The 24,246-nt window shown below is 46.4% G+C and overlaps 1 protein-coding gene across 6 annotated transcripts in view; it reads left to right on the top strand.

The window, feature by feature from the left end:
- The window catches only part of RNFT2 (ring finger protein, transmembrane 2), a 122,672-nt gene that overhangs the window by 84,476 nt on the left and 13,950 nt on the right, over positions 1-24,246 (top strand). For all 6 annotated transcript variants that reach the window (XM_032168579.3, XM_058424777.1, XM_058424773.1 and 3 more), the window contains 3 exons: positions 10,716-10,865; positions 12,874-12,939; positions 13,097-13,198. In XM_032168579.3, the coding sequence (XP_032024470.1) occupies positions 10,716-10,865; positions 12,874-12,939; positions 13,097-13,198 (318 nt within the window). The remainder of the gene's footprint in view (positions 1-10,715; positions 10,866-12,873; positions 12,940-13,096; positions 13,199-24,246) is intronic.

Raw genomic sequence — 24,246 nt, 5'->3', positions numbered from 1 at the left:
TTTTGTGACCTAATACATTTCCTTCTTTGTGGAAGCTTCTTCAAGTTAGCTGTCACTTATAGCCTAAAGTGACACCAGTAGTTGTTGTAACAGTGCATAGAGGCCCAGAATGGCAGAGCTGGAACAAAACCCCCATCATACAAAACACTGAGGCCCAGAGAGGGAGAGTAACTTGCCCAAAGTCACACAGATGCAGAGGATGCGCACCTAGCTACCTGACTTCAAATGCCACACTTTTAACCCTGTTTTCATGTTATAAATGGTGACATATAAAAATCAGGCCAAGCATGGTGGCTCACACCTGTAATCCCAGCACTTTAGGAGGCCGAAGTGTGTGGATCGCTTGAGGTCAGGAGTTTGAGACCAGCCTGGCCAATGCGGCAAAACCCTGTCTCTACTAAAAATATGAAAATTAGCTGGGCGCCGTGGTGCATAACTATAATCCCAGCTACTCTGGTGGCTGAGGCAGGAGAATCGCTTGAACCTGGAAGGCGGTGGTTGCAGTGAGCCGAAATTTGACCACTGCACTCCAGCCTGGGTAAACAGCAAGACTCTGTCTTAAAAAAAATAAATAAATAAATAAAAATAGTTCTCCTGCTTTCCTGGTCCACCACCATCCTCTTTGACCAGACTTAATTTATTTTTTCATATTTCCAGGCTGCTAGCAGTGCTGCAGCTAACATTTATTGAGCACTTACTATGTGCCAGGCACTGAACTCAATGCTTTACACACATTTGCTCATTCATCCTCCCAACAACCCTAGGAGCTAGAGGCTACCATTAGCCCCATTTTACTAGCAAGGAAACTGAGGCACAAAAGGATGAAGTGACTTGTCCCAGGTAACTCAGGAAGGGACAGAATCAGAATTCAAATTCAGGTCATCTGACTCCCAAGTCCATGTTCTTTGCCATTGTGCTTGCTCAGAATCCAGGGCCTCATATCTGAAGAGGCAGAGCTAGGATCTGCACCCAGTGCCACATTTCTTTCCCAGGTCTTTCCCGTGATATTTCTATGCCCAACATGGCAGTTACCGGCCAACTCTCCCCGTCTCACTCTTAGCCTCATCATTTTCTAGAACATTTGTTATATATAGACTCCCATTCCTATTCCTAGTATCTTCAGCATTAGAGCTCTCTATGAGCCATGCCTGTGGGAAACCCAGCTGTTTTGAAGCACAAAGCCATTTAGTTTGCCCCCTCATTTGTCCATTACTCATTCAGCAAATGTTTCTTGGTCACCTACTGAGTCCCAAACACTTTCTATTAGTTAGGATTGGAATCAAATAGTAACAGCAAAGAATCCAAAATAATACGACTTAAATTTAAAAAATGTATCTCTTTCTCATGTAAAGGCCAAAGATAAGCAGCCCGAGCCTCGGAGTATGACACCTTCCAGCCCACTGCTTCACCAGCTCTAGGGTGTGGGATTCCCCCTCATGGTCCAAGATGGTAGCAAGAGCACCAGTCATCACATCCAAGTTCCAGACAGTAGGATAGAGAAAGTAGGGAAGAATAAGGTGAAAGCTTCTCTGAAGTTTCTACATGACACTTATAATTGTGTTCATGGTGAAGACCCTCTTCCTGGCTTGCAGAAGGCTGTCTTCTCACTGTGTCCTCAAGTGGCAGAGAGATCTCTCATGTCTCTTCCTATAAGGGAACTAATCCCATCATGAGAGCTCTACTCTCATGATCTAATTACCTTTCAGAGGCCTTATCTTTAAATACCATGATTAGGGATTAGGGCTTCAACAAAGGAACTTGAGGTGGGCACAGTTCAGTCTATAGCACCAGCTGAGTAGCCTTAGATGGGTACCTTAGTTTTTATTGTTGTTGTTGTTGTTGTTGTTGACTTGAAACAACCATTTAATTCTCACAATTTTGAGGGTCAGGAGTTCAGTCAGGACACATTGGGTACAGCTTGTCTCCTCCCCATGATATCTCCTGGGGCTGGACTGTCCAAGATGGCATCTTCACTCCCAGGTCTGATGCGTCAGCTGCAATGGCAGGAATGGCCTTCTTAAGGTCCTGTATCTGGGGCCTCAGTTCTCACCGTTGGCTGGTTTCCATGTTTCTCCTCCAGTTAGAGCTGCTCCCTTTCCACATGTCCTCTTCACTGGGTCTCTCCTTATAGCTTGGGCTTCCCACAAACATGGCAGCTGGAGGAGGGAGAACAAGCAAAAGGAAGGAAGTGAAAGCTGCCTGATCTCTTAAGTCCTAGGCTTGGAAGTCCCAGATATCACTTCTGCCTTAATTCTAGTTCACCTTAGTTCATTTGAACCTGCATTTTCTCATCTCTAAAATAAGGCAGCAGTAACATAATGGCCACATTTCTGGATTATCACGAGGGCCAGTACTAGCTGTATCATGTACTGGGCCCTTCTTATGTACCTGTGTTTTAGATTTATTGGCTTATTTAATCCATAAGATCACCTTGGTGTGTTGAATACAGGTTTTACTGACATGTGAGAGCCAATGGTTACATTTTCAGGAAATTTGCAAACAGTTGTTAAATCATTGGTAGCTTGAAGTTGGCCTTGCGGGAACATTTATACCACGGAAATTGGTAAACACACAAATCAGGGCCTTTTCTTTCCCCCAGAGACCTAGTTTGCCAGCACACCACTGCATGCATATCTATATGTATGTGTGTATATATGTATGAATGTATGTGTGTATTCAACCCCATTTACAGATGAAGAAACTGAGGGTCATAGAGGTTGAATTATTGTGCCAAAACAACCAATTTAGTAGGTGATAGATCTGACCTTAGAATCCCAAATCTCATGCCTTTAAACCACTAGGCTATCCTGCCTCCACAGATGAAAAAAATGTGTATGAAAGAGATTCATAAACAGGCAAAGCTGTATAAATATCATTCATCTTGATAGAGAAAAAAAAGGTTTCATCTCTGTCTGTGCATTTTTCATACATTGAAGCTGCTGACAGATACTTGATTATGTCTCTCCTCCCTTCCTCCCCACCCCCATAAGTCTTCAAATCATCTTTCCCATGTAGGTGCGTTCTTCTAAAAAATTCTCCTCTCTGTTCATTTCTTCTGCTTCTCAGCATCCTACTCTCCTTCATTTCCCACCCGCTTCTGGAGCCAGCCCTCTGTTGTTTCAATGTTTCCCATTTCTCTTCTTGTCCCACCCCTCATCTTGGCAGTGAGGAAGTCAGAATAGAATCCGCCTTCCCAACTCGACACTCCCACCCCCTTTATCTGAATCCAAGCAGAGAACCATCCGTGCCCAAGCACGTCCTGCAACAATTGCTACCGTTTCCCCTTCACGGTGGCAGGGAGGCGAGACAGCTCATAATCTGATCGTATTCCTTGTTCTCTGACGCCCCAGAGAAACCACACATCCCATTTGGTGGTCGTCAGAAATAACATGCTTAAGAAACCTGGAATTATAAAACTGCTTAATTAGGGAGAGATGGTTTTGCTGGGATATGCCCAGTTTTCCTTGGTGGTTTGATCTCTTTTTCAAAGTGGCCCACCCCCTGGCAGCTAATTGCTACCTTTAACGGGGTGCCACATAGGCTCTCACTCTCTTAAATTTATTTGCTGTGACAGCAGTGCTTGCTTATAAAGAGATACTCTCTTTTCAGCATTTCAACTCTCCTCCATCAGCAAACTGTAGGAAGTTGACTTGAGTAATAATGATGGAATCTTCAGCTTCCAGAGGTCCTCCTTTGTTACATGAGCACCTAGTACATGCTAGATGCTGGGAATACACCCAGAGCCAAATTATCTTCTCCCATAAGGGGCTCATAGTCCAGTGGGAGGGATGGATAGTAAAATAATTTTTTAATATTGTGAAAAAATGCTTTGAAGGAGTGATTTAGGGGCTGGGAGTGGTGACTCACACCTGTAACCAGCACTTTGGGAGGCCCAGGTGGGTGGATCACCTGACTCAGGAGTTCCAGACCAGCCTGGGCAACGTGGTAAAACGTCATCTCTATGAAAATACAAAAAATTAGCTGGGTCTGGCAGCGGGTGCCTGTAATCCCAGCTACTCAGGAGGCTGAGGCAGGAGAATCGTTTGAACCCAGGAGGCAGAGGCTGCAGTGAGCTGAGATCATGCCACTGCACTCCAGCCTAGGCAACAGGGTGAGACTCCATCTCAAAAAAAAAAAAAAAAAGAAAGAAAAGAAAGAAAGGAGTGATTTAGGGGAGTCTTCAAAGGTGTACATAACAAGAGGGCCTAATTGAATTAAAAAGTCAGGGAAGGCTTTTCATAGGCGGTGACAGTTAGCTGAGACCCAAAAGATGAATAGATGTTAGCTCAGCAAAGAGTAGAGGGACCACTATTCCATCTGCAAAGGAAGAGCTTGGTGTCATTAGGCAACTAAAAGACAGGGAAAGAAGCTGGTATCAGAGCCTTCTGGGAAATCCTGGGGATGTGTTAGAATCCCCATCGTGACTTATCTAGATTCTGACAGAACAGACCACGGGTCAGAAAACTATAGGCTACAGGCCAAATATGTCCTGCCACTTGTTTTTATAAATAAAGTTTTATTGGAACACAGCCACACCCATTCACTTACCTATTATCCAAGGCTGTTTTCCTACTGCAGTGACAGAGGTGAGTAGTAGTGCCAGAGACCGTATGGCCTGCAAAGGCTACCTGGTTATTTGTAGAAAAAGTTTGCCAACACTTGTTCTAGAGCTGCCCAATAGCAAGTGGGAAGTTTGGGATTTGGCCCAGAAACCAGCCTGCATCTAAGGGGCCTGAGAATTGGAAGACCCAAAGACAGTGACCAAAACTAACATAAGGTGGCAAGTGACAATCCTAGGTCTGATCTCAGCCTCTTTGTTTCCTGGGGCTGTGCTCTTTACCACCAAGCCAGACTGGTTGTTGAGACTGGCCTACAAGGAAGAACAGAGAGGCAACCAGAGTCAGCCAGACGCCAGCAGGCAGGGGCTCCCAGAGACACGGGGACCTTTCATGGGGTAGCCATGTCCTTACCTGTCATGAGACCAGGCAGACTAAGCAGGAGGCTGCCCACCAAGATGGCGCTCAGACCATTGACCATCTTTTCCTTCACCTCTTGGCTCTGGAACACCCTTCCTCCCTTGCCTGCCCACATTTCTTCCCAGCTTGGCTGTTAGTCATCCATTAAAGTAGTGCTTCTCAAACTTGGATGTTCACTTGGGTCACCTGGGGACCTTATTAAATTGTAGATTCTATTTCAGGAGTTCTGGGGTGAGGCCTAAGAGCCTGCATTTCTAACCAGCTACCAGGCGATGCTGATGGTGCTGGTTCATGGCTCACACTTTGGGTGGCTGGAAAGATAACTTCTCTTAGACTTTCTTGATCAGTTTCCCACCCCACATTCCATGCCTCAATTCTTGGGCCCCCTCACATTTACCTCTAGCAGAGTTCTACCACACTGTATTATAGTAGTTTGCTTAGTGATGGTCTTCCTCATTGGGTAGCAAGCTTCCTGATGAAGGGATGAGGTCTTAGTTATCTTAGTATCACCAGAGCCTGGCATTGTGTCTGGTGCATAGTAGGTGTCCAGAAATGGAAGCAACGAAGAGAGGGAAGAAGAAAGGGAGCGAGCGAGGAAGAGAGGGAGGGAGGGGCAGAGGAAAGGGAAGGAAGACAGCATCAATGGATAAGAGGCAGGAAGGAAGGGAAGGAAGAAAGGAAAGACAGATGGGTGGAAGAAAGAAAGGTAAGGAAGGAAGGAAGGAAACAAGAGTTATCTAGGGGTGCACTGAATGTAGGGAAGAGTGACAAAAGCAGGTTAAGGCCAGGCATGGTGGCTCACATCTGTAGTCCCTACAGGGGACTCAGGAAGCCAAGCTGGCAGGAGGATCACTTGAGCCCAAGAGATGAAGACCAGCCTGGGCAACATAAGATAGACCCCATCTCTAAAAAACACAATGTTTTAAGTGAAAAAAAAAAAAAAAAAAAAAAAAAAAAAAAACAGCAGGTCAAGCCTGGCAGTTGAGAGAGGTTGGACAATTTGGTCCAGGGTAAGATGGAACATGCAAGAGTTGAGAGACCCTGGGTGAGAGCAATTTGGGAGACATGAGGGAGGCATGGGGCAGCTGAGGGTGGGTGGTTCAGGGAATGAAAGTTCAAATCATGGGTATTCTGCAGATCCTGGGGTCTGCAGCAGGATATGGACAGGCTTGGTTAGCCCTGGCCATACATTGAGTTGCTGTCCATTGGTCCAGCATCCATCATGCCTTTGTCCATGTAAAACAAACATGGCAGCCACCCCCTACATCTCTGTTCTCTAATCACCCCCATCTTCCCAAAGGTTCCAGAGGGAAACCAGCATTTCCTTCCAGCAGATGTTTCTGGGGCTCAGGGAATGGTGGGAGTCAGGAGGGGAAAGGAGAGCCCTTTGGGAAACAATGACCTCACAACTGGAGGTGGCCAACTAGTCACAAAAATCGGGCAGGGAGTGAGTGATGATTGGACACCCTTTCTTGGTTCTTGGTAGATGTGGGTATATGTGCTTCAAGGAATCCTCTTCTGAGTGACCTGTGCCCAGCCCATCAAGATGGAATATAAAAGGTGGCTATAAAGTCTCTGTCCACGTGCCACGCATACAGTGTAATCTTGGCTCACTTCAACCTCCACCTCCTGGGTTCAAGTGATTCTCATGCCTCAGCCACCCACGTAGCTGGGATTGTAGGCACGTGCCACCATACCTGGCTATTTTTTGTATTTTTGGTAGAGACAGGGTTTCACCATGTTGGCCAGGCTGGTCTTGAACTCCTGGCCTCAAGAGATCTGTCCACCTTGGCCTCCCAAAGTGCTGGGATTACAGGTGTGAGCCACCGTGCCCAGACTAATTTCCCCTCTAATTTAAACATATCACATGTTCAGTATAAAAAATCTGGAGAGAGCATAAAAACACAAAGAGAATGGGTATTTTTTTTTTTTTGCATTCTCTATTATTTCCATTTGGAACAATAATATGAGCATTTGCTTAGGTCAAATGATATCTTTCATCAGGATGATTTCTTTTTTAACTTTTAATTTTGAGATAATTTTAGACTTAAAGAAAAGTTGCAAAAGTAATGCTGAGAGTTCCCATATGCCCTTCATTCCTCTTCCCCTAATGTTGATATCTGATATACCAGAGTCCAGTTAGCAAGGGCAGGAAATGAACATCAATACTGTTACCACTAACTAAACTAAAGACCTCATTCACATTTTGCCAGTTGCCCCATTGACATTATTTTGTTTTTCAATTTTTATTGTTGTTTTCTTTTGTTTTCGAGACAGGGTCTTACTCTGTCACCCAGGCTGGAGTGCAGTGGCACAATCATAGCTCACTGCAGCCTCGAACTTCTGGGCTCAAGCAATTCTCCCACCTCAGCCTCTCAAGTAGCTGGGACCACAGGAACTCATAACCACTCCCAGATAATCTTTTGATTTTTTGTAGACACAAGGTCTTGCTATATTGCCCAGGCTGGTCTTGAACTCCTGGGCTCAAGGGGTCCTCCCACCTTAGCCTCCCAAAGTGCTGGGATTACAGGTGTCAGCCATTGCACCTGGCCTGTTGACATTTTTTTGCTGGTATAGCATTGAATCAGGGCTGGGCGCGGTCGCTCACACCTGTAATTTTAGCACTTTGGGAGGCCGAAGTAGGTGGATCACTTGTGGTCAGGAATACGAGACCAGCCTGGCCAACATGGTGAAACCCCATCTCTACTAAAAATACAAAAATTAGCCGGGCATGGTGGTGTGTGCCTGTAATCCCAGTTACTTGAGAGCCTGAGGCAGGAGAATTGCTTGAACCCAAGAGGCGGAGGTTGCAGTGAGCTGAGATTGTGCCACTGCACTCCAGCCTGCCTGGGTGAAAGAGCAAGACTCCGTCTCAAAAAAAAAAAAAAGAGAGAGAGAAAGAGAGTAAAGGATTGAATCCAAGATCCCATGTTACATTACTTGTCATGTCTCCTTAATTCTCTCCAACCTCACATTCCTTGGTCTTCTCTTTGTCTTTCATGATCTTGACATTTTTGAGGAGTGTTGGGCCCCTTCAACTTGGGGCCAGGTGCAATGGCTCATGCCTGTAATCCCAGCACTTTGGGAGTCTGAGGCAGGAGGATCCCTTGAGCCCAGGAGTTTGAAACCAGCCTGGACAACACAGCATGATCTCATCTCTCTACAAAAAAAAAAAAGAGAGAGAGAGAGAATATCCTTCAGCTTGGATTTGTCTCTTGTTTTCTCATGATTAGATTAGAATTTATTGATGAGTTTTGGCGAGAATACCACAGAAGTGATACTGTTTCTTTTCGGGACATCATGTCAGAGGGTTCAGGATGTCAAAATGGCTTCTCACTGGAGATGTTAACCTCGATCACCTGATTAATATGATGTATGTTTCCTTTCTTCACCATAAAGTTGCTATTTCTTCAGGATACATTTTTAATGGCTGTATGGCTTTCCATTATAGATCTCTAACATAATCAGACCCTCTTTTTTGTACATTGTGTTTTTTACTTTTTTTTTTTTTTAAGTATTACAAAGAATGCTGTAGTGACCATTCCTATAGGCACATCTTTGCACGTATCTCTGATTGTTTTGTTAGGGTAAATTGCCAAACATAGAATTGTTAGAGTAAAGATTATTCATATTTTTACAGATATGGATGCTTGGGGCAGGGTCGTTTGTTTGATTTAATCAGCTTTATAGAAGCAGGATTTAAATACAATAAATTGCACACATTAGGAGTGTATATTTCAATGAGTTTTGGCAAATGTGCACACCCATGTATCCCCCATCCCAATCAAGATATAAAATACTTCATATTTCTAGGCCAGGTGCAGCAGCTCACACCAGTAATTCTAACACTTTGGGAGGCTGACAAGGGGCAGATTGCTTGAGCCCAGGAATTTGAGACCAGCCTGGGCAACATGGTGAAATCCTGTCTCTACTAAAAATACAAAAAAATTAGCCAGGCGTGGTGGTGTGTACCCGTGATCCCATTTACTTGGGAGGCTGAGGTGGAAGGATCACTTGCACCTGGGAAGTCGCGGCTGCAGTGAGTCATAGTCGCACAACTGCACTCCAGCCTGGGCAACATGCAAGACCTTGTCTCAAAAATATATATATATATATATTTCTATCCCTTTCCAAAATTTCCTGACACCTCCTTGCAGTCAGTTCTCCCCACCTCTCACCCCAGACAACCAGGGATCTGATTTCTATTATCTCAGATTAGTGTTATCTATATTCTAGGACTTAGTATAAACCAGAATTATACAACAAATATTCTTCCATGACTGTCTTCTTTGATTCGACATAATGTTTGTGACATTCACCCATGTCATCGCGAACATCAGGCATTCGTGTATTCTTATTGCTGGACAGTATCCTGTTGTATAAATACGCCATCGTTTGTTTATCCATTCTTCCATTGATGGGCGTCTGGGCTGCTTCCAGTTTGGGGATTTTATGAATAAAGCCACTAAGGACATTGGCATACATGTGGACATATGTTTTCATTTCTCTCGGGTAAATGGCTCAGACTGGAATTGCTGGGTCGTAAAGTAGGTATGTATTCAACTTTATTAGACACTACAGAGTGGACTTATTTTCATCTCCATTTTACAACACAGGCCACAGAAAGCTTGAGGGACTTGTCCAAGGTCAAGGGGAGAAAGAGAAATAGAATTTTTCTCCAGGAATAATGCTAGGCGCCTATCCTGTTCATCTCCTTTAATCCTCAAAGCAACCCCGTAAGGTGGGAATTCTGATTCCCGTTCTGTAGATGGGGAAACTAAGGGTCATGAACATCCAGCAAGGTCAGGTTCAATCCCAGCCTAGTGTGAGTACCGAAGTTGTGTTCTTTTTCTTTTTCGTTTTTTTTTTTTTTTTTTGAGATGGAGTCTCACTCTGTTGCCCAGGCTGAAATACAGTGATGTGATATCTTGGCTCACTGCAACCTCCGCCTCCCAAGTTCAAGCGATTCTCCTGCCTCGCTTGAGTAGCCTCCAAGTAGCTGGGATTACAAGTGCGCCACCACGCCCAGCTAATTTTTGTATTTTTAGTAGAGTGGGGGGTTCGCCATGTTGGCCAGGCTGGTCTCGAACTCCTGACCTTAAGTGATCCACCTGCCTCGGCCTCCCAGAGTGCTGGGATTACAGGCATGAGCCACCACACCCGGCCCCTGTTCTTTCTCAACACAGCTAGGTATTCGTCCTGCCTCCTTGGAAGAGAGCAGGTGGTGGAGCTAGGAAGGACATGTATCTCCCCACTTTGGGCCTTATGGCCTGGCCTTACCTGCATTCTGTGCCCATCCTGCCTGGGCCCCTGAGAGCAGTCGCCTGTGATGCTCGAGTCAGCCCTCTAAAGATAAGGGTGGCCTGGATGCGGAGGGCAGGGACTGTGCCCCCACCTTGGGCTTTGAGCCCTCCAAGCCACAGCGAGACCCAGAGGGTGACCCACTCTCCAGCCCTCTGCCCGAAGGTGTAGGGTTTCTCCTATCCTGAAACTCGATCCTCAATCCTGGGCACTTTGATCTTCTGGGCTGCTGGGTGGCGGATGAGGGCAGCGGGCAGGGGCCGCGTCTCCCTGGCCATATCGCAGCCCCATTAGGAGCTGGCCTGAGTGCTTTCCAGAGCTGATTAATGGCCTGCCTGTGACCTGGAATGTCATCACTGCCCGGGGCAGGGGGCCCCCCAGCTGGGTCCTTTGGGTCTTTACTGCTAATAATAATTTATGTTCTCTGTGTGGTTGCAGGGAAAGTTCTATCTGGTCATCGAGGAGCTGAGCCAGCTGTTCCGATCCCTTGTCCCCATCCAGCTGTGGTACAAATACATCATGGGTGACGACTCCTCCAACAGCTACTTCCTGGGAGGGGTCCTGATCGTTCTCTACAGCCTCTGCAAGGTGAGGTGGCCGCAAGGCTGGAGGGCCGGCCTAAGGAGGGCCCCATTCACTAGTCAGGCCTCAGGGGGCCCCTGGGCAACCTAGAACACCCATGCTGATTTATTTATTTATTTATTTATTTTAATTGAGGGAAAATTCACACGACATGGAATTAACCACTAACTGTTTTATTTTTATTTTATTTTATTATTTTTGAGATAGAGTCTCACTCTGTCGCCCAGGCTGGAGTTCAGTGGCGCAATCTCAGCTCACTGCAGCCTCCGCTCCTGGGTTCAAGCGATTCTCTTGCCTCAGCCTCCCGAATAGCTGGGACTACAGGCGTCCACCACTACGCCCAGCTAATTTTTTGTATTTAGTAGAGACGGGGTTTCACCATGTTGGCCAGGCTGGTTTTGAACTCCTGACCTCAAGTGATCTGCCCACCTCTGCCTCCCAAACAGCTGGGATTACAGGCATGAGCCACCACGCCCAGCCTCCAGTGACTATTTTAAAATGTACAATTAAATGGCATTGAGCGGATTCACAATGTCACGCAACCACCACCACCTCTGTCTAGTTCCAAGACATTTCCATCACCCTGAAAAGAAATACCTATTAAGCAGTCACTCCCCATTCTTCCAACCTCCCCTTCCCCCAGCCCCTGGCAACCACAAATCTGCTTTTTCTGTCTCTATGAATATACTTATTATGAATGTTTCTTATAAATGGAATCACATATTAGGTGCCCTTTTGTGTCTGGTATTTTCATTTAACATTGTATTTTTGAGGTTCATCCACATTGTAACATGTATAAGTATTTTTTCCGGCTTAATCTACCCTAATTTCTCACCTATGAAGCTCACCATATGATATTCTTTCCAATAGTTATCTCCACAAACCCTTCAAGGTACATACTATTATTACTCACCCTTTTTTTTTTAGACTGAGTCTCGCTCTGTTGCCCAGGCTGGAGTGCAGTGGCTCAATCTCGGCTCATGGCAACCTCTGCCTCCCGGGTTCAAGTGATTCTCATGCCTCAGCCTCTCTAGTAGCTGGGACTACAGGCATTCACCACGATACCTGGCTAATCTTTGTATTTTTAGTAGAGATGGTGTTTCACTATGTTGGCCAGGCTGGTCTCAAACTCCTGACCTCAAGTGATCCACCCGCCTCATCCTCCCAAAGTGCTGGGATTATAGGCATGCACCACCCCACCCGGCCCCCATTATTCCCATTTTACAGGTTAAGAAACTGAGGTTCAGGGAGGTTAGAAACTAAGGTTACTTGCCCAAGGTCACTCAGGTAAAGACAACAGAACAAGCATTGAACCCAGGCAGGCTGCCTCTAAAGCCATAAGCTCCCAACCATACCTCTACTGAATGTTTTCTATCTCTCTTACCTCAAAAATAGTATCCGTGTTAAATTGCACACCCTCAACTCCTCAAGTTAGTACACAGTGCTTTTCTTTTCATCATTAGTACAAATCAGAGGTTTTTTTACCTCCTAAAAATCCATACATCCTTCTCTTTCTCTTTGGTTCTCCATTTCTGGCTTTAGAGAATCCTGGGAGGATGCATGAGTTCTTCTCTTTCCTTCCTTCCAGCAGGACTGGCCAGGCAATCCATGTAGTATCAGCCACTGGGGCGTACTGATTACTTGCTGGTTCTGATCGACATAGTGGCTGACTGGAGTGCTAGATGGAGAAGCGTTATCAGGGTGGGCTGGGCTCAGAGGAAGAGTGCTGTGATCAATTAGCAATGCCTGCTGTGGGCTTGGGAGGGGAAATAGGCGCTATGCATGCCATATATTTGCTATTCTGGCCGAGGTAGCAGGGAAAACTCTTGATTAGGCAACAAGACAAAAGCCATGCAACACTGTTGGGAAGGAAGAAGTGCAAATGAGAAAAGGAGCCCTAAAAATGTTCTGAGTCAAAAATGGGTGGAGGATCAGAGGATGGGGTGGGGTGATTGTGCAGGGGTCACGAGAGATCCTTGGGTACTTTTTAGCCACCACCCTGTTCTCCTTTCAGTCCTTCGACATCTGTGGACGTGTGGGCGGAGTTAGGAAAGCCCTGAAGCTTCTCTGCACCTCTCAGGTGAGTTGGCTTCAGGTGGTCCCCACCGAGGTCCTGAGAATCAGGAACTGGAAACAGCAGCGACCCCTTCCTCAGCCCACAGATCTCACAGTGCTCCTGAGGGCATAGTTCCCAAGAGCGTCCATAGCTGTATTTGCCTCTCCCCTCCCTCAAATAGAACTATGGAGTCCGAGCCACCGGGCAGCAGTGCACAGAAGCCGGTGACATCTGTGCCATCTGTCAGGCCGAGTTCCGAGAGCCTCTGATTCTCCTGTGCCAGGTGAGCAGGGCTCAGGTGGGACCATTGGAGACCAAGGCTGGGGGAGAGCAGGACCCTTCCCCATGGGCAGTCCTCGGGTCTCTGGCATGGGTCTCTGGGGGGCAATCCGGCTAAGACCGGAGTCAGCCAGACCTGGGTTCCAATCTCACCTCTGCCTCTTAGTAGCTGGGTGGACTTGGGTACGTTATTTCACCTCTCTGAGCTTTGGTTTTCTTAGTAAAATGTAGACATGCCAAATTCAGTATGGTGTAACATGAGAATATCCTGCATGTGAATTTCAGCAGCATTCTTGACCCCTGATGGGTCATTCACTCTCTCGCTGAGCCTTGGTTTTTCTCATGTCTAAAATGGACATAATAGTGGCCAGGCGCGGTGGCTCACGCCTGTAATCTCAGCATTTTGGAAGGCCGAGGCAGGCAGATCACCTGAGGTCAGGAGTTCAAGACCAGCCAGGCCAACATGGTGAAACCCTGTCTCTACTAAAAAAATACAAAAATTAGCCAGGCATGGTGGCACACACCTCTAGTCCCAGCTACCCCGGAAGCTGAGGCAGGAGAATTGCTTGAACCCGGGAGGTGGAGGTTGCAGTGAGCTGAGGTCATGCCACTGCACTCCAGCCTGAGCAACAGAGCAAGACCACAGCTCAAAGAAAAAAAAAAAAAAGGACATAATAATAACAGCTACTTCATAGAGCTATTATTATGATTAAAGTAGATCATCCATGGAAAAGCTAAATTTCAATTACTCAACCATAGAAGTTGCTAGAATTATCATTGTCATCTGTATAATTATTACCATTTGTTTTTATTAGTCGTGGGTCACCAGCCCACAGTCATAAGTGCTGGCCGCTTCCTTTTAACTCCCTAAATGTGTCCCTCCTCCTCCTCCTGCCATCAGGGACTAGGTGTCAATTCAGCAAATGTGTATTGGGGTCAAAGCATCCTATCTGATACCAGGAAGGAGAGGCAGAGGGCCCGCAGATCCCGTCCCCTCCTCTGGAAGCTCACAGTCTCCGCCGGGAGACAGACACTTACATAAATAACTGTGAAGCAAGGCAGGCAGTGATAAGTGCCGTGTAAGAGAGATTCATGCAGTGTCTCGGGGGACTGAGGCAGAGAACGATGAGTTCCAGGTTGGGAAGGGTTTTTGGAGGAGGCATAGCCTGGAGACTAAAAGGCATGGAAAGGCTTACGGGTAGGGGGATAGAAGGTGGGTTCCTTTTTAACATCGACAAGCATTTTTGTTGCTGTTGTTATTGCTGTTTGGAGATTTGGAAGGGGGAGGTTGTTTTTCATGTTCAATTGTATTTCTTTTTAAATGGATAATATATTTGCATGAATCAACATTCAAAAAGAAGACTAAAGAGACATGATGACTAAACACAGTCTGGGACCTGGGTTGGATCCCAGAACAGAAAAGGGACATTAGTAGAAAATGGGTTTGATGAACTCCAAACAGAGTCAGGAGTTGAGTTAATAGTAACATATCAACGTGGGTTTCTTAGCTTTGACAAATGTACCACGGTAATACAAGATGATGACATTAGGGGAAACTGAAACCCAGTGAGGGGTATACTGGGATTTTCTGTTCTATCTTTGCAACTTTTCTGTAAGCCTTAAATTATTCCAAAATAAAAAGTTTACTTTAAAAAAATCTTTGAAAGATATAAAAAGGAGGCCCGTCACCATATGTATGTATATGTGTGTATATATTTATACACACACAAACATATCTTTAAAAAAAAAAACATAAGTTATAGTACATTCTACCTATGCTGTTTACTGCACCTTCGTTTTTAACTTAAAACTCTATCTTAGAGATTGCTCCTTATCCTATTTTATAGCTACATAATGTGCCATTTTATGAATAGACCAGTTTGTTTAACCATTCTTCTATTGATAGGCATTTAGTAGCTGATAATCTTTTGTTATTACAAATAAGGCTGTCATGAACGATCCGGAATGGGGAGATCAATTGCACCAACCTGGGCCCATCGTGTTGATTAAAGGTTAATTCAAGGGAAGCATTTAGAACTGCTCCTGGCACTTGGTCAGGGTTCAATAAATATTAGATCTTATGGGCATGCATCCCATTTCACACACACATGAGCTCTTGGTAGGATAAATTCCTAGCGGCAGAATTACTGGGTTAGAAGGTACACAATTTCGACAGTTATTGCTAAACTGCCCTCTGTAAAGAGTGTATCCGCTTATGCTCCTAGTATGCAGTATGACACAGCCTCTTGCTTCTTCCCTCACCAACACATAGCGTTACCAAGCCTCTTTTGAGCTTTGCCAATCTGACAGGTGACAAACGGTATCGCAGTGCAGTTTTAATTTGCATTTCCCTAATTATGAGCGTGGTTGAGCATCTTTTCATATGCTTCAGAGCCATCTGTAGTTCCTTCTTGGTAGCAGGGACGATTTGAACATGATGTCAAGGTGAAAGTCTGACAAGCTCTCTAAGCCTCAGTCTGTTTGTCTCTCCTCCATTCTTCTCCTGATACCACTATGTCTTCCTGCAGCTGGATTAGAAATTCTTGGGAAGAGTCAGACAAGACACCCATTGTCCCAGATCTAGGAGTAACAGCTACACCCAGTGCTGGTTGAAGACTGTACATATGACCAGGCCAGGCACACATTTTAGTCTTGCTCTGTTGCTATGAGCTAGGCCTGGAAAGGCAGAGATGATTCACACAGGTAAATGGGTCATGCTGATTCCTAAAAGCATTGAATGAATGAAAAAATGAATGAATGACTCGGCCTCGATGTTGCTTCCTCCATAAAGCTTTTCCTGACTCTGCTTCCCCAGACTAGTCACATCCCTAGCTATATGGTCTCATAGATGCCTGTGTTTTTCCTACTTAGCACTTATTCCAATTGTTAACTAGGTAGTTCATTGGGTAATTAAATGGGCAAGGTCTGTCTCCCTTTTGCCAAACCACAAGCAACATGAGAACAGATACCATGTCTGTCTTGTTTAGCAGCAGAGCCACAGTACTGTCTCAGTAAATATTGGATGGATGGATGGATGGATGGATGGACAGATGGAGGGATGCATGGATGCACAGATGGAATGGATAGGTGGGTGGATGGATGGATGGATGGATGGATGGATAGAAGGAAGGATGGATGGGATGGTTGGATGGAATGTTTAGATTAATAGGATGGATGGGTGGGTGAATGGATGGATGGATGGGATGGGTGGGTGGGTGGATGGATGGATGGATGGATGGATGGATGGATGGAAGTGAATGATGGCCAGGTGAAGAAGTTGGTGGGTGAGTGAAAGGTAGGTGGACAGAGGTATAAGTGGGTGAGTGACTGTATGGATGGGCAAATGGATGGACAGATGAGTGGGTAAATAGGATGGATGGACAGATGGATGGAATGGTGTCCAAGTGAAGGAGTGGATGGGTGAGTGTAAAAGTGGGTAGATAGAGGTATAAGTGGGTGAGTGACAGTGTGGGTGAGCAAATGAATGGACAGATGGGTGGGTATATAGATGGGTGGGTGGGTGAATGGATAGGGGGAGGGAGGGAGGGAGGGAGGGAGGAAGGAAGGAAGGAAGGAAGGAAGGAAGGAAGGAAGGAAGGAAGGAAGAAGGAAGGAAGGAAGGAAGGAAGGAAGGAAGGAAGGAAGGAAGGAAAGGAGGGAGGGAGGAAGGAAGGGAGGGAGGGAGGAGCAGAGGGGCCCACTAGGCTAAAGCCATGCCTTGTCTCCCCTTTAAGTTCAATATGTCTCCCACTCCACCCACTACCCCCTGAGCTAGGGCTCAGGAAGCAGATTGTTAATTGAAGCTAGTTGGGCAGACACTGAGCATGTCCTGAGGTTAGAACGCTCTGCCCAGGAGTGCACTTGCCCAGTTAGGCACTCTGCAAGTATTTATGGTGTGCCCTCTGATAGGCTACAGGGAGCCAGGGAAAGGGCATTTTGAACACAAAGTGAGAAGCTTGGTTCATTTAAAGAAATCCTTTGCCAAAGAGAAGAGTAAGAGTGCATTTAGAAAATGAACTGTCCTCCAATTCTTGGTCACTATGAGTTTGGTTTTTTGCATGTTTTATGATGTGAAGGCAAGAGGGCAAGAGAATGGTGACTCCTGTTGATTTCGTGCTTACAAGTTCTTCATACTTCACCTTATCTGTCCCCATCCTCACAGACACTTTGGGAGGGAAATAGTAACCCTATTTAATAGAGACAAAGACTCAGGCTCAGAAAAACAAAGAGATGGACTTGCCTGAGGTCCTGTTGTTCCTCAGTCACAGAACCAGGATTCAAATCCAGAGCCTCTGATGCCATTGGCTATGCCCATTCCACAAGGCTTGGTCTCAGGCTTTGAGATGCCCCCAGGGCTGCATTAAAAGATCAGAGCACTTTTTCCAGAAATTCCTGGGAATAGTCTCTGCTGTGTCCAGCCAGGCCTGTGCACATTGCCTCCTCAGAATGAATGAATGGCTGAGCTGGGATCAGAGTTCTTGACACCTACCTCTGACTCCTCCATCCAGTCATCTATGCTTTGAGGGCTTATTGAGCACCAGCAATATCCTAGGCACTAACTCTGTAACCCTGAGCGATGCATTTCATTGTGACCCTGACCCTCCATGTCATCTGTCACCCAAGATTGACAAGCTGCTGGGCAGCTTGTAGGACTTTTTTAAGAGTCATATGAGATGATGTATAGGGCTGTATATGGGTTTTGAAAATCATAGTGTATTATACCAATATTCAGTATTAGTGTTTAAATTCTAAGTCGGGACATGGCTGGCCTGGTTTGTGTGATTAAAGAGGATCTGAGGTTAGGTGTGTGTGTGTGTGTGTGTGTGTGTGTGTGTGTGTGTGACCTGTCTGGTAGTATCCACATTTTCAGTAATGTCATTTTTCGTAATTAAATGCTTCAAACATCCTTTCCCAGATTATCTATAATGAGTAAGGGTTTTCACTACAAAGTCAGATGCTTTTTGTGTCAGTTATCGATTGCTGTGTAACAAGTTACCCCAAAACTCAGTGGCTTAAAGCAACAAATGTTTATTATCTCACAGTTTTTACGGGTCAAGAATCCAGGCACAGGCCAGGCATGGTAGCTCATGCCTATAATCCCAGCACTTTGGGAGGCCAAGGTGGGCAGATTGCTTGAGGCCAGAAGTTCAAGACCAGCCTAAGCAACATAGCCAGACCCCATCTCTACAAAAAATACAAAAATTAGCCAAGTGTGGTGGTGCACGCCTGTGGTCCTAGCTACTCAGGATGCTGAGGTGAGAGGATTGCCTGAGCCCAAGAGGCGGAGGCTGCAGTGAGCCGAGATTGCACCACTACACCATAGCCTGGGTGACAGAGGGAGACCCTGACTCAAAAAAATAAAAAGGCTGGGCATGGTGGCTCACACCTGTAATCCCAGCACTTTGGGAGGGTGAGGCAGGCGGATCACCTGAGGTCAGGAGTTCGAGACCAGCCTGGCCAACATGGTGAAGCCCCGTCTCTACTAAAAATACAAAAATTAGCCTGGCCTGGTGGCGCACACCTGTAGTCCCAGCTACTCAGGAGTCTAGGGCAGGACAGTCACTTGATCCTGGGAGGCAGAGGTTGCAGTGAGCCAAGGTCATGCCACTGCACTGTAGCCTGGGCGACAGAGCAAGACTCTGTTTCAAAAAATATATAAATAAATAAATAAATATATATATATATATAGAGAGAGAGAGAGAGAGAGAGAGAGAGAGAGAGAGAGAGAGAGGATCCAGGTACAACTTAGCTGTGTCCTCTGCCACAGGGCCTCTTACAGGCTGCAGTCAAGGTATTACCAGGGCTGTGTTCATCTCCTGGCTCAACTTGGTGAGGAGCTGCATCCAAGCTCAGCCGTGTGGTTGCTGGTAGGATTCTGTTCCTCATGGGCTGTGAAATTGGAGGCCTCAGTTCCTCACTGGCTCTTGTGGCCAGTAGATACTCTGAGTTCTGGAAGTCACAGTCTTTTGTAACCTAATCCCAGAAGGGACATTCCGTCACCTTCACTGTATCCTCCTGGTTGGAAGCAGGTCACTAGGTGCCACCCTTACTTAAGGGAAGGGGATGCATGAGGCTATGAACACCAGGAGAAGGGGATACTGGGGGCCATAATGGAAATCTGCCTCTCACATGCCCTAGGTTGGATTCCAACCCTGCCACTTAGCAGCTGTGTACCTTGGGCACACAGCTCCCCCTCTCTGAGTCTCACTGACCTGTCTGTTTGCTGTTATGAGACTGGGGTGCAATTATGCACATAAAGAACATTGGCAGGGCCTGGTATCATGTTCCTACTTTATTTATTTGTTTGTTTGTTTGAGACAGAGTCTCCCTCTGTCACCCAGGCTAGAGTGCAGTGGCATGGTCTTGGCTCACTGCAACCTCTGCCTCCCAAGTTCAAGTGATTCTCCTGCCTCAGCCTCCTGAATAGCTGGGATTACAGGCACCCACCACCATGCCCAGCTAATTTTTGTATTTTTAGTAGAGACGGGGTTTCGCCATGTTAGCCAGGCTGGTCACAAACTCCTGGCCTCAAGTGATCCACCCACCTTGGCTTCCCAAAGTTTTGGAATTACAGGCGTGAGCCACCGTGCCCGGCGTGTTTATACTCTATAAGGGGTAGTGGCTCATGACTGCCTGTCCTCCTCCCCACCTGCATTCATCCCCCTGGACCCGGGCCTGGCTGCTTCCTGCTTTCTCAGCTCACGCTGAACGCCAAGTGCTAGGTCCAGAAATGCCCCTCTCCCACTCAGAGCCTCTTCTCTCACACTAGGGCTGGCTCTTGTGATTGTAGGCTCTTGTCCCAAGCCCCACCTGCCTGCTCTGGATCTTTGGGCAAGACCTGGATAGAATTTGGGGTGAGGGTGAGGTGACTGGTTTAACCCCAACTCTGTGCTTCAGGAGGCACAACCAGGGGGCAGTTAATAATCCAAGGCCAGCCGGGCACAGTGGCTTGCACCTGTAATCCCAGCATTTTGGGAGGCTGAGGCGAGTGGATCACATGAGCCCAGGAGTTTGAGACCAGCCTGGGCAACATAGCAAGACCCCAACTCTACAAAAAATACAAAAATTAGCTGGGTGCTGTGGTGCATGCCTGTAGTCGAGCTACTCAGGAGGCTGAGGTGGGAGGATCACTCGAGCCCCGAAAGGTCAAGGCTGCAGTGAGCCATAATCACACCACTGCACTCCAGCCTAGGTGATAGAGTGTGACCCTGTCTCAAAAAAAAAAAAAAAAACCCAAGAAACAAACAAACAAAAAAACAATCCAGGGCCACCTGCCTTCCCCACTGCCCATCAATCCACCCAATCCTATCCTTCCCGCTGAGAAAGGGCTCCTTCTTCCTCCCCCTTCCTCTGTAGACATTCATCCCTTTCTCCACATGCTGGAGGCAGTCCACGGCCGTGAACTCCTCAGCTCGGCCCTGGGTAGACCGGGTTTTTTGAACCTTTTCATTTGACACCAGATTCTGTCCCCCCATTTCTCTGAGGGAGGGATTGGGAGCTCCCGGAGGGCAGGGACCGGGCCTTCATCACCCTGGTATCGCCAGGCTTTCCTGTTTGGTCATTAGTCATCTGCATTCTCATTCATTTGTCCTCTCCGTTGACAGAGCCCTTACTCTGTGCTAGCTCAGGGCTGGACAGTAGGAGTATGACAACAACATGGCTGCCCTCATGGCATTTACCACCTAGAGGGTGGGGCAGATGTTGACTAAGCAGTTAGAACAGTGGTTCCCAAAGTGTGGCCAGGGTACCCCTGGGGGTTCCTGTCAGGGGGTCTGTGAGGTCAAAACCATTTATATAATAATACTAAGACATTATTGGCCTTTTTGCTCTAGTTCTTTCATGAGTGTACAGTGGAGTTTTCCAGAGGCTGCAGCACCTGTGAGGAGGTCATCACTCTGGTGGCTCATGAATATGTGCTTGTGTATTATGGATTTTTTTTTTTTTTTTTGAGACAGAGTCTCACTCTGCAGCCCAGGCTGGAATGCAGTGGCACGATCTCAGCTCACTGCAACCTCCACCTCCTGGGTCACAGTTGAAGCAATTCTCCTGCCTCAGCCTCCCGAGTAGCTGGGATTCCAGGCAGACGCCACCATGCCCAGCTAATTTGTGTATTTTTAGTGAAGACAGGCTTTCACCATGTTGGCCAGGGTGGTCTTGAACTCCTGACCTTATGATCTGCCCACCTTGGCCTCCCAAAGTGTTGGGATTACAGGCGTGAGCCACTGTGCCTGGCCATTATGTTTTAAATATGTCTCCGTTTCTATTTCTAAATATTTCTAAATTTGTAAATATAGACAAATTTAAACCACACAGACAAAAGCTCCTTGAGGTCTTCAGTGTTTTTAAAAAATATAAAGGGGTCTTAGCACCAGAACATCTGAGAACTATTAAATTAGAAGTGTGAGAGCCTCAATGAATGTGTTGAATGAATGAGTGAAAAAACTGCTAAATTTCATGGCTATTTCCCATTCACTTAACCAAGTTTATGTGAACAGGGGTTGTGTCGCATTCTCCTATGTAAGTACCTCTTTTGTCCAGGGTAGCATAGTTAAGTCCCATTCGGTTGGTCAACAGATATTTACTGAGCATCTGAGCAAGAACCGTACTCGGCATAAAACCAGGTTCTGCCCTCAGAAAGCTCTCAATCCAGTGGCTGGGCATGGTGGCTCACACCTATAATCCCAGCACTTTGAGAGGCCAAGGTGGGAGGATCACATGAAGCCAGGAGTTTGAGACCAGCCTGGGCAACGAAGTGAGACTCCATTTCCACAAAAAAATTTAAAAATTAGCCAGGCATGGTGGCACGTGCCTATAGTTGTAGCTACTTGGGAGGTTGAAGCAGGAGGGTCGGTTGCTCAAGTCCAGGAGATCAAGGCTGCTGTGAGCTGTGATCACACCACTGCACTCAAGCCTGGATGACAGAACAAGACCTGGTTTCAAAAAAAAAAAAAAAAATATATATATATATATAGAGAGAGAGAGAGAGAGAGTGAGAGAGAGAGACAGAGAGAGAGAGAGAGCTCTTAATCTAGTGAACAATCAGAGGATTTGCAAATAATTCCAGAAGTGTCATGCAATGCTTTGAGAGGGGTTTTCACCAGGAAGAATGGCATAAGAGAGAAGATGCGATCAGTACTTACATTTGCAGGAGATAGTAACAGGATGGAATCAGGGCAACATCATAAAACAGGGGAGACGTGATTGCTTGGCTGAGTCTTCCAAAAGAACTGGGCGTGCACCCAGCTGGTCAAGATGGAGAAAGGGTATCCCAGGGTGATACTAAAGTTGGTTGGAAAGCTGTGAATAAGCCATGGGTTGAAGGTCATGTGGCATGTGAATGACATCAGTTACTCCAGGGTGCGAGGTTGGGGCTGGACGGGAGAAGGGCCATCACAGAGGGTAATGGGTGCCATAGTGGGAATCTGTAGAAGCTGCAGGGCTTGCTGACCCCTGGGTCCTGCCCTCCAGACCATGATGAGAATCCAGTATGGTCTTTGCGGCTCTGTGTGGACTTCCCTCCTTTCCCCACTCCCTCTCTCCCCTGCACCCCCAACTACAGCCACATCAGCTGTCTTCAAGTGCCTCAAACATCTTCCTATCTCAGGAGCTTTGCACAGGAGACATCCTTCAGCCTGGAATGTTCTATCTCCATCCCCTCTCTTTTGCCCAGTTAACTGCTAAATGTTCTTCAGGCTTCGACTCTAGTGTCCCCACCTCCAGGAAGCCTTCCTTGACTACCCCCTGGATCAAACTGGTCCCTCTGTCACACACCTCCATGATACCATGGAAATCTCCTTCAGAGCGCTGTCTACAATTAGGCACCCACTGTACACCATGCTAGGAATGAAGGGGTTTACAAGAAGCTTACAGCCTGGCATGGAGAGACAGATAATAAACAGTAAACACACAAGATAATAATCATTATTACTATAATAATAGCCAGCAGTTATAGAGCACTTACTATTTGCCAGTCATTATTCCAAGTGCCTTCTTTTTTATATTATTTTTATTTTTTTACACAAGGTCTCACTCTGTCTCCCAGGCTGGAGTGAAGTGGCATGATCATAGCTCACTACAGCCTCAACCTCCTGGGCTCAAGCAATCCTCCCACCACTTCAGCCTCCCAAGTAGCTGGGACGGCACATGCCACCATGCCCGGCTAATTTTTTTTTTTCTTTTTGTAGAGACACGGGGCATGGGGGTGAAGGAAGTCTCGCCATGTTGCCCAGGCTGGTCTCAAACTCCTGGCCTCGAGCCATCCTCCTGCCTTGGCCTCCCAAAGTGCTGGGGTTATAGGCATGAGCCACTGTGCCCAGCTTCTTTTTTGTGGTTTTGCTTTTAAAAAAACATTTTGTTTAGATTTTTATATTATTATTTTCCTCAAACATTTCATTTTGAAAAATTTCAAACCTGCAGAAAAGTTGCATGAAACTCTTCTATTCTTCACCCAGATTTACTGATCATTAACATTTTACATTTGCCCTTTTTTTAACATCAATTTTTTTTCCCCTAAACCAGTTAAGAGTAAGTGGTAGACATTTAGATTCTTCATCCCTAAATACTTCAGTGTGCATCTCCCAGGAACAAGGACATACTCTCAGATAATCACAATTCCACTAGCATGCCCAGGATTTTTTTTTTTTTTTTTTGATACGGAGTCTAGCTCACTCTGTTGCCCAGGCTGGAGTGCAGTGGTGCAATCTCAGCTCACTGCAGCCTCTGCCCCCTGGGTTCAAGCGATTCTCCTGCCTTAGCCTTCCAAGTAGCTGGGACTACAGGCGTGTGCCACCATGCCTGGCTAATTTTTGTATTTTTAGTAGAGACGGGATTTCACCATGTTGGCCAGGCTGGTCTGAAACTCCTGACCTCAGTGATCCCCCCGCCTCAGCCTCCCAAAGTGCTAGGATTACAGGTGTAAGCCACTGTGCGTGGCCACTCAGGAAATTTTTAATTAACACAAAATACTATTTAATATATGGTACATATTCAGATGTCTCCAGTTGCCTTCAAAGTGCCCTTTATAGCTGACTTTTTTTTTGCCCCACCTGGGAC

This window comes from Hylobates moloch, unplaced genomic scaffold (genome assembly GCF_009828535.3).
Source record: "Hylobates moloch isolate HMO894 unplaced genomic scaffold, HMol_V3 SCAFFOLD_12, whole genome shotgun sequence".
Lineage (NCBI taxonomy): Eukaryota > Metazoa > Chordata > Mammalia > Primates > Hylobatidae > Hylobates > Hylobates moloch.
This window is presented reverse-complemented; position numbering and strand designations above follow the sequence as displayed.